This window comes from Anomaloglossus baeobatrachus, chromosome 4 (assembly GCF_048569485.1).
Source record: "Anomaloglossus baeobatrachus isolate aAnoBae1 chromosome 4, aAnoBae1.hap1, whole genome shotgun sequence".
NCBI classification, from domain to species: Eukaryota; Metazoa; Chordata; class Amphibia; order Anura; family Aromobatidae; genus Anomaloglossus; species Anomaloglossus baeobatrachus.
The window spans coordinates 634,250,974-634,276,968 of NC_134356.1; the positions used below are offsets into that span (position 1 = coordinate 634,250,974).

Genomic DNA, 25,995 nt, shown 5'->3' on the forward strand with positions numbered 1-25,995 from the left:
AAGCTGAAGCCTGAAGGTTAAGGCAACCATTTCAGGCATAGAGTCCCTGGAGAGGGAATGCATCTCCTCTAGAGAAGCAGAGATGGCTTTGAGAGCCCACACTGCTGCAAAAGATGGGGAGAACGAGGCCCCCGCCGCCTCCTATACAGATTTGACCAGAAGGTCAACCTGGCGGACAGTGGAATGCTTAGAGAAGTGCCATCAGCCACTGATACAACTGTCCGGGCTGAAAGTCTAGACACCGGAGGGTCCCCCTATGGTGAATGAGCCCACTCCTTGACCACCTCTGGTGGAAGGGGAACAGTCATCAGAACCACGCTTTGGGAAGCGTCTGTCAGGACAGGCTCTGGGTTTGGTCACAGTGGCCTGAAAAAAACTGGAGTGGTTAAAGAACACACTCCCCGTTCTCTTAGGCAAGGTATACTGATGCTTTTCTGCTAGAGGGGGTTGCTCCCCTGATACAGGCAGATTGAGGTCCAGTACAAATATAATGGACGCAATCAAATGATTAGCATCTGCGTCACCTTCGGACAAAATGGTACATGGAGTAGCGTCCGAGCCCCTAGTAAAGGCATCCTCCCCGTCCTGCGAGTCAGCTCGTGAATCAGAGCCGCGGGACGAGGAAGGAAAGGGGACCCTGCGTCTCCATTTTAGGAGGACGGGGTCTGAGACCAGATGAAGAATCCTCCGTGAGCTTTGCTGAGCGAGCCGTGGCAGCAGAAGCGCCCTGAGAAGGGGGCTGATGCATGCTCAGCAGTGTCCGGGACAGCTGTCCCCTGGAGAGAGGGATTCAACCCAAGCCGGGGGTTCAGCCACCGGAGCCGGAGCAGCCAGAGGGACCACTGGGGATGAACTTCCAGGCTGCGGCACCACTATGTTAGAGCAGGCATCACAATGTGGTTATGTGCTCGGTACAGGCAGTACGAGCCTTCATGCAGTGCATATTAAGAACAGCCTTGCAGCCTTGCTCTGATGTGAGACATGCTGCAGAAGTGGGGGCTCTGGCCAGAATGACCCCCAGCAGAGTATATAAACAGAGTATATAAGCAGCTCCACAACCGGAGGTTGTGGCTTGCCAGACCGTTTACATAGAAACATCTCTGTGCCCTCCAGATCCCCCAGCCCAGGCCCCCAGTGTCACAATGTGATTATGCAGACATGCATGAAAACGCTGGTAAAATGGCGCCGGAGCGAGGAGAGGGGGCGGGGCCTACTCTGAGAGCGGGATCCGGAGGGCAAATGAGGTATACAGGGGAGGGAATCTTTCCTCAGTGAGGAGTGTCCCTTCCCTGTGCTGAACAGCCGCTGGGCGGAGCCGCACTGTCCCTCTGCATGACTGACATGCAGGGGCAGTGAAATCGAAACTAGGCCTCAGGCGAAGCCGGGGCCTAGATTTAAACATGCGGCCAGCGCGCAGGCACCATCGGCGCGGTTCTCCAGTGAAAACTGGAGAACCGGCCGGAAATGTTAACACAGTCACATAACACACTCTCCCCCACAAATAAAGTACAAGGGACCCCTGGAAAGACCACTTTCTGTGGTAATAACGTCTCAGTACTTAGCTTGTGAGACGCAGGGCCATGTCCCTGAGGGATGAACGCTCCGTCCAGCAGGATCCATACGGGCTGCGGATGGAGACCGGTCTCCTGCGAGGCAGGGAGAACCGTGTTGGCTCCCACTTCAAGCCAGAGCCTGAGGGGATGGTGAAGGAGTGCGGCATGAAAGGGCTCCAGCCCTGAAATCAACCTTAACAGCACCGCCGACACAGTGGGGTGAGAAGGGACATGCCGGGAGTCCAGGCTTGGACCCGCTTTTCTTCAAACGCTTCCAAAAATGAAAATCAGATGAGAATGCATGTGTGGATGTGTGCCTCCTGAACACAAAGCATTGAACTGACTGTATTTGGTGATCCAGGGGGTGTATAGGCTAGGAGGGAGGAGCTACACTTTTTAGTGTAGTACTTTGTGTGTCCTCCGGAGGCAGAAGCTATACACCCATGGTCTGGGTCTCCCATAAGGAACGATGAAGAAAAGTTAATTTATTTCAGTAATTCAATACAAAAAGGGAAATGCATATATTATATAGAGTCATTACACACAGAGGGATCTATTCCTATATGTTATATAGAGCCATTACACACAGAGAGATCTATTCCTATATAGTATACCAAGTCATAACACACAGAGCGATCTATGTCTATATGTCTATGTCTACATATATTACACAGAGGGATCTATTTCTATATATTATATAGAGTCATTACCACAGAGGGATCTATTCCTATATATTATATAGAGTCATAACACACAGAGCGATCTATGTCTATATGTCTATGTCTATGTCTGCTTTTAACTTTATCTAGGAGGCCGCATGGCACATGAAATACAGAATGTAGAGTAGGACCCCCCTATTGAGATTTGCCGTGACGTTGGCAGGGGTGGCTCAAAAAATTGATCAATTATTTGCTAAAAATCTCATTTTTTTATCATAGTACAGTTGGAATAAATTTGTGAATTTTCACTTTTTATTTGATGCATGCCAATTTCAGATCGTGCTGGTTCCCTTTTTTTCTCTGTTTTGACCGTAGTTATGCTACAAATCTGGTGTCTGACCAACACCATACCATGCACGCCTGATTTTGGTTTGCAATATATTCCTCCTGTTGGTAGCTGTTCAGACTCAGTTACCTCACCCCTTTCCACAGGCAATGCTAATTAAGCACCATTCTTGGATCTGGTCCGCCTTTATCAATGGTTGCTGTTTGACACTGGGAGGATCAGTTCTGATATAGCCCTGGTATGTGTAGAGCTTGCTCCACATGCTGGGACCTGGGCTGGTCTCTATCCACAAGTGCCTTTTTGCAACATAGAAGCGGTTATATATACAGGTTACAGGTATGTGTGCTCTATTATGGTTCTGCTTTTAACTTTATCTAGGAGGCCGCATGGCACATGAAATACAGAATGTAGAGTAGGACCCCCCTATTGAGATTTGCCGTGATGTTGGCAGGGGTGGCTCAAAGAATTGATCAATTATTTGCTAAAAATCTCATTTTTTTATCATAGTACAGTTGGAATAAATTTGTGAATTTTCACTTTTTATTTGATGCATGCCAATTTCAGATCGTGCTGGTTCCCTTTTTTTCTTTTTTTGTCTATATGTCTATGTCTACATATATTACACAGAGGGATCTATTTCTATATATTATATAGAGTCATTACCACAGAGGGATCTATTCCTATATATTATATAGAGTCATAACACACAGAGCGATCTATGTCTATATGTCTATGTCTACATATATTACACAGAGGGATCTATTTCTATATATTATATAGAGTCATTACACACAGAGGGATCTAGTTAATTTGTTTATTTCTGTTAATGTTGATGATTATGGCTTACACAACCAATGAAAACCCAAAAGTCATTATCTCAGAAAATTAGAATATTATATAAGACCTACTGAAAAAATGATTTTACACTCAGAAATGTTGGCGCCTACTGAAAAGTCTGTACAGTAAATGCCCCAATACTTGGTCGGGGCTCTTTTTGCAGGAATTCCTGCATCACTGCAGCGTGGCATGGAGGCGATCAGCCTGTGGCACTGCTGAGGTGTTATGGAAGCCCAGGTTGCTTTGATAGCAGCCTTCAGCTCGTCTGCATTGTTGGCTCTGGTGTCTCAACTTCCTCTTCTCAATATCTATGGGGATAAGGTCAGGTGAGTTTGCTGGCCAATCAAGCACAGTGATACTGTGGTTATTAAACAAGGTGTTGGTACTTTTGGCAGTGTGGACAAAAGGTGCCAAATCCTGCTGGAAAATTAAATTTCCATCTCCAAAAAGCCTGTCGGCAGAGGGAAGCATGAAGTGCTGTAAAATTTCCTGGTAGACGGCTGCGCTGACTTTGATCTTGATAAAACACAGTGGAGCTACACCAGCAGATGACATGGCTCCCCAAACCATCACTGATTGTGGAAAGTTCACACTAGACCTCAGCAGCTTGGATTGTGGCCTCCACTCTTCCTCCACTCTGGGACCGCGATTTCCAAATGAAATGCAAAATTTACTTTCATCTGAAAACAACACCTTGGACCACTGACAACAGTCCAGTTCTTTTTCCCCTTGGTCCAGGTAAGACGCTTCTGGCGTTGTCTATTGGTCATGAGTGGCCTGACACAAGGAATGTGACACTTGTAGCCCATGTCCTGGATACATCTGTGTATGGTGGCTCTTGAAGCACTGACTCCAGCAGCAGTCCACTCCTTGTGAATCTCCCCCAAATTTTTTAATGGCCTTTTCTTAACAATCCTATCAAGGCTGCGGTTATCCCAGTTGCTTATCCACCTTTTGATCCCAAACTTTCTTTAGCAATGACCTTTTGTGGCTTACCCTCCTTGTGGTGTGTGTCAATGACTCGGGTTAACGGTGACCTGGTGTCCAGGAGAAGTGGTTGCCAGTGGTGTACGGTGGAGTACTCCCGGAACTACGCACCAACTGGTACAGGACCCTAGGACAGGAAAGAGCTTCAAGCCGACCTGTTAACACATGCACAGCAAAGGGGACCATCAAGGATCTTTCTGACCCTAAAGAATCTGAAGACTCAGTAGCAAAAGGAGAAGTGGGGACAGGACCAGAGACTCCAACTCCACAGAGTTCACGCTACCGTCAGGCGGACAGAAGTGGCCAAACCACAGACCAGGGACCCCCAGTGTTCTATACCACGGGGACCACTTACCAGAGACTGGTGACATTCCCAAGAGAGACACTGCCCGAAGCCGAGTACCCCATATCCTTGGGTGCGACACAGTAGCGTAGCTAGCGGGGGGCAGAGTGTGCGGCCGCCCCGGGCCCCGTGCTCAGAGGGGGCCCACCCAGAGCTGCGATACCACGAACTATATCAGCGTTCACAGCGCGCCAATATAGTTCACCTCTGCAGCAGTGTGGAGGAGACATGAGCTCCCTGCACTGCTGCTGATGACAGCACACACGCAGGACACAGAGTCCCAGCGTGGTGACGTCATCGCTCAGTGCCGGGCAGGGGCGGGGGGACAATTGCCCCCAAGGCTGCTCTCCCAGCTATTGTTGAGAGCCTGCTGCATAATGTCATTATAACACACATGGCCGTGCACAGTAAATTGCGCGCGGCCGTGTCTCTTGGACTGTGATGTGCCCGGGCAAACTGACAGGCGCAGACAGTGCTGAGCTGACCGGCCGCATGGTGCAGTGCACAGTGCGCGGCCACGTCTGATATAATGATGTCATGCAGCGTGCGCTGCCTCCATCCAGCCGAGGAGGCTAGGCTACATCCCAGTAGTTAGGAGCTGCCTGTGTAGTGGGCGTGACCGGCTTTGTTAGTGGGCGTGGCCATGTTTCCTCCCGTCCACTATAATCATGCAGGCTTCCCATCCCCCTCTCCCCCTGCGCCCCCCTGCACCCCCCATCTGGAGGTCTTACCTCAGACCGCTGCTTCTATTATAAAGAACTCCAGGGCACCTGGGTCCTGGAGTTTCTTTCTGTTATTAGCTGCGTTGCTGAGGCCCCGCCCCTTCTGATCACATGGGCGTGACGTCATCACAGGTCCTTTAGCCTACAGGATTTACCATCTAACAAGTCTGTGGCTGCACGAGAGAGAAGAGAAGAAGTGTCCCCCATCATCAAAAGTAAAAAGCCCCCCAGTATGTGTCTGTGTGTCTGAGGGAATAGGATTGTCTGTCTATGTGTATGATTATTTGTATGTGAATGTTTTCAAATATGTATTCGCTTCTATGTGACTATATCTGTGTATGTGTGTGTATACGGCTGTATGCAGGTGTGTGTATGTGTATGTGTATACGGCTGTATGCAGGTGTGTGTATGTGTATACGGCTGTACGCAGGTGTCTGTATGTGTATACGGCTGTACGCAGGTGTCTGTATGTGTATACGGCTGTACGCAGGTGTCTGTATGTGTATACGGCTGTACGCAGGTGTCTGTATGTGTATACGGCTGTATGCAGGTGTCTGTATGTGTATACGGCTGTACGCAGGTGTCTGTATGTGTATACGGCTGTACGCAGGTGTCTGTATGTGTATACGGCTGTACGCAGGTGTATGTGTATACGGCTGTACACAGGTGTCTGTATGGAGCTATAGGCCCATTATACTGTGTATAGGGGAGGTGTAGAGGTATCATATTGTGTATAGGGGAGGGGTAGAGGTATCATATTGTGTATAGGGGAGGGGTAGAGGCATCTTACTGTGTATAGGGGAGCCATGGGAACATCATACTGTGTATAGAGGAGGTATAAGGGCTTCATACTGTGTATAGTCAAACTGTACATGGGAGGGACATTATTAAATGTTAAGTGGACACTTAGGAACCATTATTGTTATTGGGGCACTCAGGGTATTGTGACCGTCAAAGGCACACTGTGGGCTCTATTACTTTCTAGGAACAATATGAGGGCACTTACACAGTTCATGAATAATTTCTAGGGGGAAATGTTACCATTTAGAGGGCACAAATGAGGCATTTTACCATGTAAAGGGCACAGTGGTGGCATTAATATGTGGGGGGCACAGCAGTGGCATTAATATGTGGGGGGCACAGTGGTTGCATTAATATGTGGGGGGCACAGTGGTGGCATTAATATGTGGGGGGGAACTGGTGGCATTATTATATGGGGGGCACAGTGGTGGCATTAATATGTGGGAGGCACAGTGGTGGCATTAAAATGTGGGAGGCACAGTGATGGCATTAATATGTGGGAGGCACAGTGGTGGCATTAATATGTGGGAGGCACAGTGGTGGCATTATTATGTGGAGGCACAGTGGTGGCATTAATATGTGGGAGGCACAGTGGTGGCATTAATATGTGGGAGGCACAGTGGTGGCATTAAAATGTGGGAGGCACAGTGATGGCATTAATATGTGGGAGGCACAGTGGTGGCATTATTATGTGGAGGCACAGTGGTGGCATTATGTGGGGGCACAGTGGTGGCATTATGTGGAGGCACAGTGGTGGCATTATTACCATGTGGGGACACAGTGGGGGCATTACTATGTGGAGGCACAGTGGTGGCATTACTATGTGGAGGCACAGTGGTGGCATTATGTGGGGGGCACAGTGGTGGCATTATGTGGGGGGCACAGTGGTGGCATTATTATGTGGGAGGCACAGTGGTGGCATTATTATGTGGGAGGCACAGTGGTGGCATTATTACCATGTGGGGCCATTATTATGTGGGGGGCACAGTGGTGGCATTCATTTGTGGGAGGCACAGTGGTGGCATTATTATGTGGGAGGCACAGTGGTGACATTATTACCATGTGGGGGCACAGTGGGGGCATTATTATGTGGAGGCACAGTGGGGGCATTACTATGTGGGAGGCACAGTGGGGGCATTACTATGTGGGAGGCACAGTGGTGGTATTATGTGGGAGGCACAGTGGGGGCATTATGTGGGAGGCACAGTGGGGGCATTATTATGTGGGAGGCACAGTGGTGGCATTATTACCATGTGGGGACCCAGTGGGGGCATTATTATGTGGAGGCACAGTAGTGGCATTATTACCATGTGGGGACCCAGTGGGGGCATTATTATGTGGGGGCACAGTGGTGGCATTATTACTATGTGGGGGCACAGTGGGGGCATTATTATGTGGGGGCACAGTGGTGGCATTATTACCATGTGGAGGCACAGTGGTGGCATTATGTGGAGGCACAGTGGTGGCATTATTATGTTGGGGCACAGTGGTGGCATTATTATGTGGGGGCACAGTCGTGGCATTATTATGTGGGGGCACAGTGGTGGCATTACCATGTTGGGGGCACAGTGGTGGCATTACTATGTGGGGGCACAGTGGTGGTATGTGGAGGCACAGTGGTGGCATTATTATGTGGGGGCACAGTGGTGGCATTATTATGTGGGGGCACAGTGGTGGCATTACTATGTGTGGCAGTAAGAGGAGCACGTTATTTGTGCACACAGCAGGTGCAGTAATAGGGACACACACGGCAGCAGTGGCTCAGTATTGGGGTGACGGCAGGATGAGGGGTTTGTGCAGGTTGGGATTAGATGGGGTTCGGTGCCGGTAGTGTGAGGAGTCAAATGTGTCTTTGTTGTAATTTCTGTAGATGACTTGTGGCTGGAAGAAGTCGTCATGTCGGTCTGGGCCAGATGGAAAACACAGAAAAGGTGAACAATTCCATCCTAAAGAACGTCAGCTGTAAGTCACCATCTATAACTGCACTGTGATCTCTTGTATCTGCTGCAGCACCGATATCTACCACTATATAGTCACCATATAGCGGTAATATCAGTGTCATCTGCCGAGGTTCCACTATACCCACGATTAGTCTGCACCACAGTAGTTATCATGGTTACCTGGTAAGGGGCCCACTCAGATGTTTTGCCCCCCCTGAGCTGAAACCCTAGCTACGCCACTGGTGCGACATAATCATTCCTAAGTTTTTTGTGGCTGTTTTCCTTTTCACTTAGCATAGAATCTCTGCTAATGTGTCGCCCACCGCTCCCAGGGACATCTATCCACCTGCAGGGAAGCCGTGGTGTCTCCACTTGTTGGTATCTCTGGCCACAGGTAAATCAGGTTTATTTACATGGGAGTTGTGACGCCACTCACGGTTTGTGGTCAGGGTTATGGGTGACCGCCACTTCAGGTTTAACGAGCGTCTGGGGCTGATGGAGTCTTCAGTCTGGTGGTGTGGCCTCCCGTGAGTGAGGCTAGCCCCAGGGGCTCAGGTGTGTAGAACAACAGGTCGCAGAATAACTCAGTCGCAGTCCAGAAAGTCTTTCAACTTGTTTACTCACTTTAAGATGGTATTGTGAGGTAACCCGGGCGATGCTGAGATAAACCAGGAGGAACCAGGTATCCTTTAGGCCGGGCTAAGGGTAACCGTTAACTTGCCTTCCTAGCACTTCTTGTTTCGGATAACCCCTGACTTGAAGGACCGTGGGATTCATCCAGGGAAGTCGCTACTGCCTTTTCTCCCCTTTTTGGCCCGTTTGCTGGCGGCATGGACCAAGGAAGATGGCTCCAGGCTCGATCCTCCTTATGGGCCCCCTCGTTGCTGCTGATGCTCGGACTCTCGTTGGTTGGTGTGGGACTTGTGGTCCTTCCCACCGGCAGGTTTAACAGATCAGTAAATGGACGTCTACTCTAGGGACCTGTTCCCCGTGTGTGCCTAGTCACCAAAAGTCTCCGTACACGACCAACTAACTTCCTCAGCGTCTTTCTGTCCAACTTGCTGGTGACCATTCTCCCCGCCAACGGCTACTACACGGGCAGGGTCTGACTAGCGTGTCAGCGCGCGTCTCTCTTTCTCCTTTCTCTGCGCCTACTGCTTCAGACTGGCTAACTCCTCCTACTTTCCTGACAGCCACTGTCACCTTAGCTTCCAGCCCCTCCCCTACACCCCTAGCTGAGATGTGGAGGAACGTCCCCTCTTGGGTCTGCCCTCTAAGGTGTGGGAGACCTGGTTGCTATGTGTCTGTGCGTACACACCCTATTCCAGCCTTTGGATTTACCTGGAAGCACTGTCCCAGCATCAGTGCAGTACTCTATGGTGCCTGACCAGGTCAGGGGCACCACACTAACACCATCAATGATTAAACCTGCCCTATTCAGCATCCATTTTGGATAACCTCTCTGTTGTAATCCGGTGCAGGCTGTTTTCTTTTTTGAAAAGTTGAATCGAATCTGTTGATGAGTTTCTCATGAATCTATGAAACTCCCCTAAAGGAAAGAATTAGTGTGCAAGGTGGAATTTGGGGCACTTTTTTTACAATATGGGGAAACTAATGTGTCGCCCAGGAATAGGGGGTACTCAGAACCGGGCCAATGGGGTCGCTTCTAGAGGTATCACGGTGGCGTGACCCGGTCCGTGATCCCAGGCTCCTCAACCAAAGGGGAATATGTAAAGGGAGATTGTCTGTGACGCCACCCGTGGTTTGCGGTGATGAGATGGTGGCACCGCCGCTGCCTCTGGGGACCGTGCCCGGGACTGATGGTGTGGGGGCAGCAAGGTGGGATCTCGTCCATGGGTAGGGTAGTTGTAGTCCCGGGGCTCAATTGGGAGTTGTGGTGGTGGCAGGGCTTGCAGGGATCAGCACACTTGCAATTTGGTTGTCCTGGTATTGGATGAGGCTGCTTTCATGTGTAGGGTCAGGAAACACAGAGTCTGTTTTGTCAACCAACTTGCCAAATGGCCGGTCACATTTGGCGGGTGTCTTCGGGTCCCACACCCAGATGTACAGCCAGGTCCCTTCTTTCCACACTCCGTCTGTCTCTTTTTTGTCTGGACTAGTCCGTTTGAACGGCCTCTGGATCGGGTCCCTCTCCCAGCACCGGCGGGCTACAACCCTGTTTCGGTCGCCTCAGGATCCCCACGACCGGATCTTCGTCGCCTGTGGCCCTCACAGCCACCTAGTCCGGTAGTCCAGGGCTCCAACCCCGGCTACCACCTTCTCCCGGGGAGCTCCAAGCTTCCCCTGTCAGCGCTTCACTGACTACTGCACAACTGAAACTAAAACTCTCTTCGCTTCCTTAGCTCCTCTCTCCCCCCTCCCTTTTTCCTGGGGAGGGGGTGAGTAGGGCCTGATTGGCTAGTGTACATCTGTGTAGGGATTGTGTAGCTGCCAAGGAGGATTAACTCTTTCTGTGACTACCTGGTTTTTCCAGGGCGTCACACTAAAATACCCATTAACATAGTTAATGAGACATCCAGAAAATTGGTGTTTTTTTCGACAATTACATGAGATTTCAAATTTATATTGTTCATATTCAAACAATTAATAAATTCCAACGCAAATTCCCTCGGTCCATCCCATATCAGGAGCAGGTCATCTCAACCACCTGATATTGGTGGAGAAGTGATTGGCGTCGAAAAATATGTTCACTCTCCCAGGCTGACATATGAATGTTAGTGATTGATGATGAGAACTCTGCACCCATCTGAGCTCCACAAACCTGAAGGAAAAACTTCTTATTGAAGATAAAATAATTGTGTTTCAACAAAAAAATCTACTGACATAATCAGAAATTCTTGTAATTACTAAATTTCCTCAAATGTTGGGATAATAGCTGTATTAAAAGGGATGGATCATTGAATCAATGAATAAGGTTTCACTACTGAAAGGTGTTTGAGCTCAATTTTACTCCTTGTATTCATTGTGACTTGTAGACTTTTTAGCCCATGTTTGAAGCTGTTTTAATGTTTTATGGAATCGTCAGTGTTGGACGTTTTCCAATAGCTATTTTTCAACTGGACTTTGCTTCATGGCAGGACTCGTGCACTGGTACAAAGAAAGGGTGAGCCAATTTTTTATTGGGACCTAACTTCTAATATGCTTATATTAAAAATTTCCTATTGTTCCCTGACTATACCATTTGTTATCGTATTTTTTTCCCTACTACAGATGTAATGACGATTTGTTTGAGAATTCCAGTGCATACTGGGATACTCAAATGAAGCGTCATCAGAGGGCAGAGGCTGCGGTCACTGCCACAGCCTCTGCCCCATCCCTGAAACAAAGCGTCATCTGTGATGCTCGTTTGAGGGGCTGGGCTTAATCCCTGTGCACTGACATTGCGCTATGTGCATAATGACAGCAAACTCTGTGTTGCCAACTCAGATCAATACTAACAAGCCAGCCACAAAACAGTATGCATTGTCAGGATATTTGGTATGTTGAGACTAATGCGGGCGTCACACGAGATGATCTATCGTGCGATATGTCGTTGGGGTCACGGTTTTCGTGACGCACATCCGGCATCGTTCACGACATCGTCTCGTGTGACACCTAAGAGTGACTCTTAATCGGTTGTAAATCGTGTATCGTGTACACGTCGCTCATTTTTAAAAAATCGTTTAATCTTATTTGCACAGATTTTTCATCGTACCCGGGGCAGCACACATCGCTCCGTGTGACACCCCGGGAACGATGAACACAGCTTACCTGCGTCCCGCAGCTCCTGCTGGCTATGCGGAAGGAAGGAGGTGGGCGGGATGTTTACGTCCCGCTCATCTCCGCCCCTCCGCTTCTATTGGCCGGCCGCTGTGTGACGTCGCTGTGACGCCGAACGACCAACCCCCTTCAGGAAGTGGATTTTCGCCGCCCACAGCGACGTCGCTAAGCAGGTAAGTATGTGTGATGGGAGTTTAACGACTTTGTGTGACATGGGCAGCGATTTGCCCGTGACGCACAAACGACAGTGGCGGATACGATCGCTGTGACGCCGAACGCACCTTCCCCTTGAAGGAGGGATAATTCGGCAGTCACAGCGACGTCGCCGACCAGGCATGTGCGTGTGAAGCTGCCGTAGCGATAATGTTCGCTACAGCAGCAAGCACCAGATATCGCATGTTCGACGGGGGCGGGTGCTATCGCGCTCGACATCGCTAGCAATTGCTAGCGATGTCGCAGCGTGTAAAGCCCGCCTAAGTGTCAGATCTTGGGAGCTATGTTTCCTCAGACAGCAGCCCACTGTATGTCTCGACTGACAGAGAAGCAGCATAGTAAGCACACATACTTCAGTGAGCCAAGGAGAAGTATTAAATCTCCTCAGCTGATTGAGCACAAAAGAGTTTTTTCTTCAGTGCGCAATCAGCCAAGGAGAAGATGTATTTCTTCTCCTGTTCCAACCATTCTCATAGGATATGTGTGATGATGATACAGCTCCTCTGTCAGTTGAGACATAGATCTTGGGAGCTGAATTTCTTAGACAGCAGCTTGTCCTGATATACGACTAGGATGGGCTGCAGATTGAATTAAGTGACGGGAGCCATTTTATTACATTCATCTTTAATATCCTTTAAAGGTGTAGGCTACATGGTTAACATCTAGTGCTAAAAAGCATGTAAGTGATTAGGGTAGGGCTTGTGCACTTACGGCATCTGTCATACATTGTATGTATATAGATATTGTTACCCATGTTACCGTTATAAATTTTAAAGTCTGATTATATATGCCACATTTTTTCTGTTGGATTCATATGGAGATCTATATAAAAAAACCTTTGTAGGCCACCATATATAATCAAAGGCCTATATAGGTAGGTAGGAAAAAGCCCTATGTAATTTTGTAGAGGGCCTATTGTGAGTCTGTACACATGGAGCAATAATACAGCGAGAAAGTGTGTTTTTGTCTTCCCAAAACAGCTCTAACCTTATTTATTCCTCTGGGGTTGATGCATGACGGACAACTGCCTCCAACGTTCCCCTTTAAAGCTCGATATCTATCAAAACAATCCACGCAGAAGCTGTGTCCACAGGATTTACTGATGGAATCCTTCATCTCTCCATCGCAGAGAGGGCAGATAGGAACACGTCCCCTGTTGCAAAACATAAAATTAAAATTGTTAAATACCATAACTTATTTTAGCTACTCAATGACCAGGTCTTTCTGATAGTACGGTAATTAAAAAAAATAATTAAAATCCGTCATTTTAGGGCAAATACTTTTTTGCCTAGCCGGAAATAGGAAAGGATGGGTCATAGAAGGAGTATTTAGGAGGGCATCATTCCCCTATAAGGATCGCCTCCACCACAAAACATAGACATAAGATCAAATAGGCAAAAAGATATGCAGGACTAAAAGGGATCAAGCAAACAACACAAAATATTATATTAAATTCACAATACATCATTATGAGGCAATTAGGAAGGGAATTGTGAAAGGCAGCATAGTGTAATGAGGAGCGGGGGGGAATTTATGCAGAGAGATATTATAGAAAGGGCACGTTTTGGGGGAACATTATGGAAAGGGGCACTTTGTGGCCCTATTTTGGAGAGTGTGGCATGTGCCCTGGGAGTGATCAGATATAGGTGACTGTATGTTATTTTCTGCAGAGTCGCGTCATGGCAGGAAGAAGTGATGGCGGTCAGTGCCGGATGAAGAGGAAAAGTGGAGATGAAGAACTTCAGCTAGAGACATGACTGGTAAGTCAGTGTATTACATGTACACACAGACTATACTGTACACTATATACAGAGCTCCTGTGTATAATGTCACTAATTAAAGTCATTGGTGATCACTATATTACCTATATACAGAACTCTTGTGTATAATGTCACTGGTGATCAATCAATGTATAACCTGTACACTGACAATATATACAGAGCTTCTGTGTATAATGGTATTGATGGTAATATTATTATTAGCATTGTGGTTTTTATTCATGATCCTTTATTGTAGTATTCGTCATTGTGTAGTAGTAATATGTGGTCTTGTCATGGTTTTGTAGTATTTGTGTCTTGTATGTAGTATTATTTGGTCATTGTGTAGTCTAGTCATAGTGTCATGGTATTTCTCCCTTGTATGTGGTAATATTTGGTTACTATGTGGTCTAATTATGGTGTGGTGGTATTACTCTCTTGTATGTGGTTGTGTTTGATCACTATGTTGGTAATATGTTATCTAGTCACGGTGTGGCGATATTTCTCTTTTGTGTGTGGTTGTATTCGGTCACTATGAAGTGGTAATATGTTTGGTCACGGTGTGGTGGTATTTCTCTCTTGTATGTGGCTGTATTCAGTCACTATGTGGTGGTAATATGTTGTCTGGTCATGATATGACAGTATTTCATTACAATTTTTCCTAGACCTGGTATCATATAATAGTTTGGATAGTGTGAATTGTGTTTTTATCAAAAAAGTTTTTTTCAATAAAAAATTTGGATTTTAACTACAAGCTGGAAGCTGGATCATCTTCAATTTATCTGTGTTTCAACGCTGGGCACCAGCGGGATCATTTGCTTCCATACCGCCAAGGAGAGTGGACGGACCTCAGGGTGAGCTAAATATTACCTCTTCGTGACAGTATTTCCCCCTTGTATTTGGCATTATTGGTCTAGTATGGTGGATTGTGTTGTGTATGGAGGTCACTTTTTCTCTCTGATATCAATATGGGGAGGATTCTTTATTTTCAATAGAGATTAAATACAGTTAGGTCCAGAAATATTTGGACAGTGACACAATTTTCGCAAGTTGGGCTCTGGATGCCACCACATTGGATTTGAAATGAAACCTCTACAACAGAATTCAAGTGCAGATTGTAACGTTTAATTTGAAGGTTTGAACAAAAATATCTGATAGAAATTGTAGGAATTGTACACATTTCTTTACAAACACTCCACATTTTAGGAGGTCAAAAGTAATTGGACAAATAAACCAAACCCAAACAAAATATTTTTATTTTCAATATTTTGTTGCGAATCCTTTGGAGGCAATCACTGCCTTAAGTCTGGAACCCATGGACATCACCAAACGCTGGGTTTCCTCCTTCTTAATGCTTTGCCAGGCCTTTACAGCCGCAGCCTTCAGGTCTTGCTTGTTTGTGGGTCTTTCCGTCTTAAGTCTGGATTTGAGCAAGTGAAATGCATGCTCAATTGGGTTAAGATCTGGTGATTGACTTGGCCATTGCAGAATGTTCCACTTTTTTGCACTCATGAACTCCTGGGTAGCTTTGGCTGTATGCTTGGGGTCATTGTCCATCTGTACTATGAAGCGCCGTCCGATCAACTTTGCGGCATTTGGCTGAATCTGGGCTGAAAGTATATCCCGGTACACTTCAGAATTCATCCGGCTACTCTTGTCTGCTGTTATGTCATCAATAAACACAAGTGACCCAGTGCCATTGAAAGCCATGCATGCCCATGCCATCACGTTGCCTCCACCATGTTTTACAGAGGATGTGGTGTGCCTTGGATCATGTGCCGTTCCCTTTCTTCTCCAAACTTTTTTCTTCCCATCATTCTGGTACAGGTTGATCTTTGTCTCATCTGTCCATAGAATACTTTTCCAGAACTGAGCTGGCTTCATGAGGTGTTTTTCAGCAAATTTAACTCTGGCCTGTCTATTTTTGGAATTGATGAATGGTTTGCATCTAGATGTGAACCCTTTGTATTTACTTTCATGGAGTCTTCTCTTTACTGTTGACTTAGAGACAGATACACCTACTTCACTGAGAGTGTTCTGGACTTCAGTTGATGTTGTGAATGGGTTCTTCTTCACCAAAGAAAGTATGCGGCGATCATCCACCACTGTTGTCATCCGTGGACGCCCAGGCCTTTTGGAGTTCCCAAGCTCACCAGTCAATTCCTTTTTTCTCAGAATGTACCCGACTGTTGATTTTGCTACTCCAAGCATGTCTGCTATCTCTCTGATGGATTTTTTCTTTTTTTTTCAGCCTCAGGATGTTCTGCTTCACCTCAATTGTGTGTTCCTTAGATCGCATGTTGTCTGGTCACAGCAACAGCTTCCAAATGCAAAACCACACACCTGTAATCAACCCCAGACCTTTTAACTACTTCATTGATTACAGGTTAACGAGGGAGACGCCTTCAGAGTTCATTGCAGCCTTAGAGTCCCTTGTCCAATTAGTTTTGGTCCCTTGAAAAAGAGGAGGCTATGCATTACAGAGCTATGATTCCTAAACCCTTTCTCCGATTTGGATGTGAAAACTCTCATATTGCAGCTGGGAGTGTGCACTTTCAGCCCATATTATATATATAATTGTATTTCTGAACATGTTTTTGTAAACAGCTAAAATAACAAAACTTGTGTTACTGTCCAAATATTTCTGGACCTAACTGTACTTGGACATTTAACCCCTCCCTGTCCTGTGATTATTACACTGCAGCAAATATTTACTTACAGAGGTTCTCCGGTGAAAACAAGTAATCACCTTTTCTAAGGCCATGTGCACATAATGAGTATTTGGTGAGTTTTTTACCTCAGTATTTGAAGCCAAAACCAGGAGTGGCAAAATCAGAGAAAAAGTATAATCGAGATACGGGCACCACTTCTGTATTTTTTACCCACTCCTGATTTTGGCTACAAATACTGAGGTAACATACAGACCAAATACTGAATGTGTAAACGTGGCCTAAGTGATAACTTATTCATCAGTCGGGGTCTGATTGCTGGAACCTGCACCGATCTGTAAAATATGCAACTTTTATCCCCATTACACTGGAGCTAATGTCCGACTCGACCCCTGATCCATTCATTCCCTCAGTGGCTGCCGTGTGCTATACTTGTCTTTTTCTGACTGCCCCAAAGAGGATGAATGGAGCTGCATTCACACACGCCACCTGCCGCTGCATTATATAATGGGGATACAAGTTCCCTGTCAGGGATAAAAGTTCCCTATTCTTCCGATCGGTGCAGTTTCCACTGGTCTGGTTCAAATGATCAATAAGTTATCACCAACCTAACCTGTGGATTGGTGATAACTTGTCACCAAAGACCCTCTACTGCAAACTACTATAATTGTACACCAGTTATGGTGCACAGAAGATGTGCAGGAGCCGCCTGTGCTTTACAGTCAGTGCTCCACTATAACGAACATAGCGGCTAATATGTATTTGCATGTAGCTGTAGGGAGGGCCCCTGGAGTCAATTCCCCTGGTGGGCAGCAGACACCCCAGTCCAACCCTGCCCATCAGCACCCTGTAGTTGCCGCCATTTAAATGGATTATGACAAATACATTTGTACTTTTCTCTTCATGGGTGTATCCAGTGGTGGACATACTGTATAGCAGCACTGGAGCCCAGAAGAGAGGGGAAGCCCCTCACAAACAGGGTCTAATTGTCCTGGCGGGACAATGAGGCTGGAAAAGAAATGCCGTGTCTACTGAGTAAGGGGAGAGGCTGGAAAAGAAATGCTGTGCAGGGATGCCGCTAGGAATTTCAGGGCCCCATACTGGCAAAATTTTTGGGCCCCCTTGACTCCACACCAGTTCCGCCTCCATCCCGCTAGCATTCCACAGTTCCACCACCACTCTTGGAAAAACTCCTGCATGTGTGAGTACAATGGCTGTATATATTATAGAGGCTACTGCAGGCTGTATTACACAATCAAGGCTGTATATGTGACGCCCTGGGCAAGCCAGGGGTCACAGGTCATAACACCACCACACCCTACACCCCAGTTAGGAACACCAAGGCTAACCTAAAATCCTTGTTGCCTTCCTCCAGGGGCTGATGTCCACACCAGGGGGTGGGCCAGGCGGTTGGCTCTGCCCGCCGAGGAGTTCACAGCCCTGGAGGCGGGAAACCAGACAGTTGAGTTTAGAGGAGTGAAGTAGAAGGAAGTGGTAAAGGACGAGTAAGAGTAGAGACGTTGCAAAGGAACAGTTAAGCAAGCCTGAGGTTGGTCCGGGTGTGTGCCCCGGACTGAGACAGCAAGGTCAGCAGACGGCGGTGACTGTCTGCAGGGGAGACTGCTTGGAGGTTGCTGGAAGGACCGCGGACGGGTGGTGGCCCGGCGGTACAGGAGCGGTATACGAAGAGCAGTCAGCACCATTGGCAGGGGCCTTTCGGATCCCGGCAAGGCTAGGAGTCGCCGTGAATTTGCCAAATCCGTTAGTGAAGGGGACCTCTGTCTCCTAACAACCAAGTCCCGATTGAAGCCAACAGTCCAACCGTTGGAGAGAGACACCGCCACCGCCAGGGCACCAGTTTCTCAGGGCCAGCGCCTGCGGGCAAAGTAGGGCTCCTTCGGCCCAGATTGAAGCCGAGGAGCGGGTAACCGGTGGGAACCCATCGCTACCAACACAGAAACATTGGGTGCAGGAAAAGGGACCGTCACCGTCAACTACTGGGGAAAAGCAAGTGCAGCCGTCCGTGGGAACCGTCTTTCCAGCCGTGTGTTTTACCGAGAACTGTGTCAACGTCTCAGGCTGAGTGAGTACCACAGTGCCGCAAGGCAAGCCGCGTCCCTGCACCCCACCAAGCCCTGCATCACCCACCTCATCACGGGGCCCCGGGACAACTACCCCCTACCCATGGAGGGGAGAACCAACAACTTTGCTGCTCCCTGTCATCAGTCCCCGGGATCCCCATACAGAGCAGCGGTGGTGTCAACAAATCACCACAACCGTGGGTGGCGTCACGGACAATAAACTATCCCAAAAACCAATCCCCTTTCACTCACGGGCGAGGAGCGCCGCTCGAGTCCCCGGGATCCGGCCCATCGCTCGAGCCACCGAGCAGCAGCAGCAGGCCGCAGCAGCCGCAGCGGCAGCCAGACCCGAGCAGTAGGGAGAGCGCGGCGTCCCCTCCTCCGCCCGCGACATATACAGAATAGAGGCTGTGGGGTGTATATAGTATAGTGTATACAGATTCACATTAGATACAGACACACTGTAATACAGGATACAATATTATGATGTGTATGTGAGTCGGGAATAGAAAGACAGACACACAAAGATCATACTCACCATCCTGCCGCGTTTGACGGTGATTGGAGGATCCTCTTTACTGGTGAGCTCTTGTTTGTACTGCGCATGGCAGTCTATTTAGCGCATGCACAGTACAAACCTAATGGTGCAAAGAGCATCTACTGTCACTGAAGATATCAGACTTGTCCGGCCCCACTGCTTCGGCAGCCACGGCGGTAAATGTAGTAGGGCCCAGGCTGTATGCTCAATAGAGGCTGTTGCTGACTGTCTGTACAATAGAGGCTCTGAGCTATATAGTCAATAAAGGCTGTGGGCTATAGTTGTCGCGGGCGGGAGGTGCGCCGCTGCTCGACCGCGCTCGCGGCTCGGGTCCGGCTGCTGCTGCTCGGTGGCTCGAGCGGTGGGCCGGATCTGGGGACTCGAGTGGCGCTCCTCGCCCGTGAGTGAAAGGGGTTGGTTTGGTTTGGGGATTGAGTTCGTGACGCCACCCACGGTTTGTGGTGATAATGGGACACCACCGCTGCTCTGGACGGGGATCCCGGGAGCGATGACAGGGAGCAGCTGAGGTGTTTCTCTCCCCTCCGTGGGTAGGGGGGTTTGGTGGTCCCGGGGCCCAGTGGTGTGGACTGGAAGGTGGATGGCGGGAGTTGGGGAGGTGCAGGGTTGCGGGGCAGTGCAGTGCCAGACGGCACAGTGGTACGCACTCAGCCAGTAACGTACACGGAGTCTCTGGTCAAACAAACGGCTGGATGGACAGGTCCCACAGACGGCTGCGGTGGTCACTCCCGGTAGGTTAGCGGTGACTGTCTCTCCCTGCACCTTTGGTGTGTTGTCGGCCCCGATGGCTTCCCACCGGTAGCCCGCTCCCCAGCGGTGTGGTTGCTAGAAGAGCCCCTCTTTGCCCGCAGGCTCTGGCCCTGGGAACTCTAGCTGTGGCGGTAGCTGTATTTCCCTTCACGGTTGAGCGGTTGCCTTCAGTCGGGTCTTTGGCTGCTGAGGAACCCCGAAGGTTCCCGTCGCTGACGGATTTGACCGGTTTAACGGCGACTCCAAGCCTGGTCGGGGTCCGTAGGCCCTGCCGAGTGATGCTGGCGTTTCTTCGCTCCCCGATCCAGTACCGGCGGGCCACCGCCCGACCCCGGTCCTTACGGTTGTGCGTCAATCGGCCTCGCCTGCAGACGGTCACCACCGTCTGCCAACCTTGCTGTATGTGCCCGGGCCACACACCCGGACACGGTCAGTCAGCTCCTCGACTACCACTTTCCTCAACGGTCAAACTAAACTGAAACTCCTTTCCCGCCTCCAGGGCTGTGAACTCCTCGATGGGCGGGGCCAACCGCCTGGCTCCGCCCCACCTGGTGTGGACATCAGCCCCTGGAGGAAGGCAACAAGGATTTGTGTGTGACTGGTGTGCCTAACCGGGGTGTGGGGTGTGTTGTTGCAGTTTCTGTGACGTCCTGGCTTGTCCAGGGCGCCACATATACAAGAGTATGCAGGCTGTATGCACAATAGAGGCTGTGGGCTATATACTCAATAAAGGCTATGGGCTGTTTACACAATAGAGGCTGCATACACAAGAGTCTGTGGGCTGCATGCACAATACAGGCTGTGGGCTATTTATTCAATAAAGGCTCTGGGCTGCATACACAATAGAGTGTGCTGGCTGTATACACAATAGAGGCTGTGGGCTGCATATACAATAGAGGCTGCATACACAATAGAGGCTGCATATACATTAGAGGCTGCATAAACAATAGATGCTGCATACACAACATAGGCTGTAAGCTGCATTTACGATAGAGGATGTGTGGCACCCCTGAGGCTTCAGTCGTCACAGAGTATTGCACCCAACATTGGGTGTAATGCTAAACCCGGTTCCTGAGGAGGTCAGTACCAGTTTCACCACATTACACACTCAAATACACACCTGCTTGCCCTGTTCCCACTGGGGACTGGCCTAGGGTAGGGTAATAAAGTGGTCGCCGACAGAGTGGCATTTATAGGATGTCCTCAACAGGGGCCCCCCACTAGCTTAGGACCTGGGAGGGAGGAGGAGCAGCCAGCAGGGGGAGTCAGGAGCCAAAACAACAGTTAGTGAGTTCTCCAGCAGGAGAGTAGCGGCGCAGACGTGCCTCACAGGTGCTACGGTGGGAAGGAGGAGAAAGTTCACACAGTTGCCGTGGGGAGAGTGAACCTGCTCCCCTCGGAACTGACGCCACGCAGGGCGGCAGGACCTTAGGGAAGATCATACTTCACGTTGGTTTTCCAGAATCCGCCAGGACAGGGAAAGTTTCAAGCTTCCCTGCCCACACAGCGCATGACAGCACAGTGCCATATAGGATCCGGGGCCTCGCATCAAGTCGGACCCCACATCGGAACCGCACAGTCCTGTCTGCTCCTGACTTCCATCGCAGGTTCATTATCCAAACAGACGCATCAGACACAGGACTAGGAGCTGTACTTACCAAGTGGGGGATAATGGTGAGGAACATCTGATAGCTTACCTCTCCCGGAAACTGTTGGACCGAGAAAGGGCTTACGCCACCATAGAAAAAGAATGCCTGGCCATAGTCTGGGCCCTGAAAAAATTGCAGCCCTACCTCTATGGCAATGAGTTCACAGTTCTCACTGTGGGCAATGCTGTCTTTCTAAAGGCAGCCGGGCCAGAGGACGAGAGCACCCACTTACCCCCGTGTCTCCACACATACCTATTCAAGTACGTGTGCATATACTATCTCTACAGGAGGTACTGTATATGTTGATCTTTGAAATATATGCCTAAGGCACATGAACATACGGGGATTAGGGAAAAGAATAGAATACACACCCAGGTTACAACCGTAAGACGTCAAAGGCATACCTTAGGAATGAATAGGCAAAGGCTTTAGTGCAGTCATAGCGAACCTTTCACAGGCAGAGTGCCCAAACTGTAGCCCTAGACCCAATTTTTTTTCCGAAGTGCCAACCAATCCTATTATGTAAATAATGGATTTTAACCTTACCTTTGCAGTCTTCTCCTCAGCAGGGGGCATCATGCTCATGCATGCTTACCACACATTGAAGCTCAGCCTCTCCCACTGCCCTTTCCAGACACAGCAGTTAGATTGATCTTTCTGGAAAAATTGCAGCATATTAGACAGAGATTTTAGCATGGAATGCAATCAGATTTCACCCAATCCACATCTACATTTCAAAGTCTGAACATCTTCAAATCCCATAAAGACGTACGAGTTGCTACAATCCCCTTTCATTGTGTAGTTATGTCCCCCTTCCTGGGCCACTTCCTAGTAAACATGTCCCCCATCATGATATATATATATATATATATATATATATATATATATATATATATATATATATATATATATATATATATATAATTTCCTACATTCTGGTATATTTGTCCTCATCATGGCCCCATCCTGGTAAATATTCCTCATCCTGGTAAATGTACCCCATTCCTGGTAAATATACCCCATTCCTGGTAAATGTTCCCCCATCCTGGTAAATATTCCCCATCCAGGTACAGTGCTGGCCAAAAGTATTGGCACCCCTGCAATTCTGTCAGATAATACTCAGTTTCTTCTTGAAAATGATTGCAATCACAAATTCTTTGGTATTATTATCTTCATTAATTTTGCTTGCAATGAAAAAACACAAAAGAGAATGAAACAAAAATCAAATCATTGATCATTTCACACAAAACTCCAAAAATGGGCCAGACAAAAGTATTGGCACCCTTAGCCTAATACTTGGTTGCACAATCTTTAGCCAAAATAACTGCGAACAACCGCTTCCGGTAACCATCAATGAGTTTCTTACAATGCTCTGCTGGAATTTTAGACCATTCTTCTTTGGCAAACTGCTCCAGGTCCCTGAGATTTGAAGGGGGCCTTCTCCAAACTGCCATTGTGAGATCTCTCCACAGGTGTTCTATGGGATTCAGGTCTGGACTCATTGCTGGCCACTTTAGTAGTCTCCAGTGCTTTCTATCAAACCATTTTCTGGTGCTTTTTGAAGTGTGTTTTGGGTCATTGTCCTACTGGAAGACCCATGACCTCTGAGGAAGACCCAGCTTTCTCACACTGGGCCCTACATTATGCTGCAAAAATTTGTTGGTAGTCTTCAGACTTCATGTTGCAATGCACACGGTCAAGCAGTCCAATGCCAGAGGCAGCAAAGCAACCCCAAAACATCAGGGAACCTCCACCATGTTTGACCGTGGGGACCGTGTTCTTTTCTTTGAATGCCTCTTTTTTTTTTTCCTGTAAACTCTATCTTGATGGCTTTTCCCAAAAAGATCTACTTTTGTCTCATCTGACCAGAGAACATTCATCCAAAACGTTTTAGGCTTTCTCAGGTAAGTTTTGGCAAACTCCAGCCTGGCTTTTTTATGTCCCCGGGTAAGAAGTGGGGTCTTCCTGGGTATCCTACCATACAGTCCCTTTTCATTCAGACGCCGATGGATAGTACAGGTTAACACCGATGTACCCTCGGACTGCAGGGCAGCTTGAACTTGTTCGGATGTTAGTCGAGGTTCTTTATCCACAATCCGCACAATCTTGCGTTGAAATCTCTCGTCAATTTTTCTTTTCCTTCCATATCTAGGGAGGTTAGCCACAGTGCCATGGGCTTTACACTTCTTGATGACACTGCGCACCGTAGACACAGGAACTTTCAGGTCTTTGGAGATGGACTTGTAGCCTTGAGATTGCTCATGCTTCCTCACAATTTGGATTCTCAAGTCCTCAGACAGTTCTTTGGTCTTCTTTCTTTTCTCCATGCTCAATGTGGTGCACACAAGGACACAAGACAGAGGTTGAGTCAACTTTAATCCATGTCAACTGGCTGCAAGTGTGATTTAGTTATTGCCAACACCTGCTAGGTGCCACAGGTAAGTTACAGGTGCTGTTAATTACACAAATTAGAGAAGCATCACATGATTTTTCAAACAGTGCCAATACTTTAGTCCACCCCCATTTTTATGTTTGGTGTGGAATTATATCCAATTTGGCTTTATGACAATTTTTATTTTTTTTTCTCTTTGAAGACAAATTAAATGAAGATAATAATACCAAATAATTTGTGATTGCAATCATTTTCAAGAAGAAACTGAGTATTATCTGACAGAATTGCAGGGGTGCCAATACTTTTGGCCAGCACTGTAAATGTACCCCCATCCAGGTAAAAATCCCCCTTCCTAACATGTTCCCCCATCCTGGTAAAATGTTCCCCTTCCTGGCAAATGTTCCCCATCCCAACACGTTCCCCCCTCCTGGTAAATATTGCCCATCCTGACATGTTCCACCATCCTGGTAAATGTACCCCATCCCGGCATGTTCCACCATCCTGGTAAATGTACCCCATCCCGGCATGTTCCACCATTCTGGTAAATGTACCCTATCCTGGCATGTTTCCCCATCCTGGCATGTATATTTTCCCCATCCTGGCATGTATATTTTCCCCATCCTGGCATGCATGTTTTCCCCATCCTGGCATGTATGTTTCCCCATCCTGGCATGTATGTCTCCCCCGTGATGGCATGTATGTCTCCCCCATGCTGGCATGTACAGTCATGGCCAAAAGTTTTGAGAATGCTACAAATATTAATTTTTACAAAGTCCACTGCTTAGGTTTTTCTAATGGGAATTTGCATATACTCCAGAATGTCATAAAGAGTGATCAGCTTAACAGCAATTACTTGCAAAGTCAATATTGGCTAAGAAAATGAACTTTAACCCCCAAAACACATTTCAGCATCATTGCATTCCTGCCTTAAAAGGAGCAGCTAACATTGTTTTAGTGATTGTTCCATTAACACAGGTGTGGGTGTTGATGAGGACAGGGCTGGCGATCAATCAGTCATGATTAAGTAATAATGACACCACTGGACACTTTAAAAGGAGGCTGGTGCTTGGTATCATTGTTTCTCTTCAGTTAACCATGGTTATCTCTAAAGAAACACGTGCAGCCATCATTGCTCTGCACAAAAATGGCCTAACAGGGAAGAGTATCGCAGCTACAAAGATTGCACCTCAGTCAACAATCTATCGCATCATCAAGAACTTCAAGGAGAGAGCTTCCATTGTTTCCAAAAAGGCTCCAGGGCGCCCAAGAAGGACCAGCAAACGCCAGGACCGTATCTTAAAACTGTTTCAGCTGCGGGATCGGACTACCAGCAGTGCCGAGCTAGCTCAGCAATGGCAGCAGGCTGGTGTGAGTGCTTCTGCACGCACTGTGAGGCGGAGACTCTGTGAGCAAGGCCTGGTTTCAAGGAGGGCAGCAAAGAAGCCACTTCTCTCCAGAAAAAAACATCAGGGACCGACTGATATTCTGCAAAAGGTTCAGGGAGTGGACTGCTGAGGACTGGGGTAAAGTCATTTTCTCAGATGAATCCCCTTTTCGATTGTTTGGGACATCTGGAAAACAGCTTATTAGGAAAAGAAGAGGTGAGCGCTACCACCAGTCTTGTCTCATGCCAACTGTTAAGCATCCTGAAACGATTCATGTGTGGGGTTGCTTCTCAGCCAAGGGAATCGGCTCACTCACAGTCTTGCCTAAATACACAGCCATGAATAAAGAATGGTACCAGAATGTCCTCCAAGAGCAACTTCTCCCAACTGTCCAAGAGCAGTTTGGCGCCCAACAATGCCTTTTCCAGCATGATGGAGCACCTTGCCATAAAGCAAAGGTGTGCACAAAATGGCTCATGGAACAAAACATAGAGATTTTGGGTCCATGGCCTGGAAACTCCCCAGATCTTAATCCTATTGAGAACTTGTGGGCAATCATCAAGAAACGGGTGGAC

General features: G+C 47.9%; 1 protein-coding gene across 1 annotated transcript in view; it reads right to left on the bottom strand.

Moving 5' to 3' along the window:
- LOC142301967 (RING finger protein 112-like) overlaps positions 1-25,995 on the bottom strand; it is a 183,703-nt gene that overhangs the window by 138,176 nt on the left and 19,532 nt on the right. Inside the window, exon 2 of the mRNA XM_075343031.1 lies at positions 13,169-13,334. Within this exon, the coding sequence (XP_075199146.1) occupies positions 13,169-13,334 (166 nt within the window). The remainder of the gene's footprint in view (positions 1-13,168; positions 13,335-25,995) is intronic.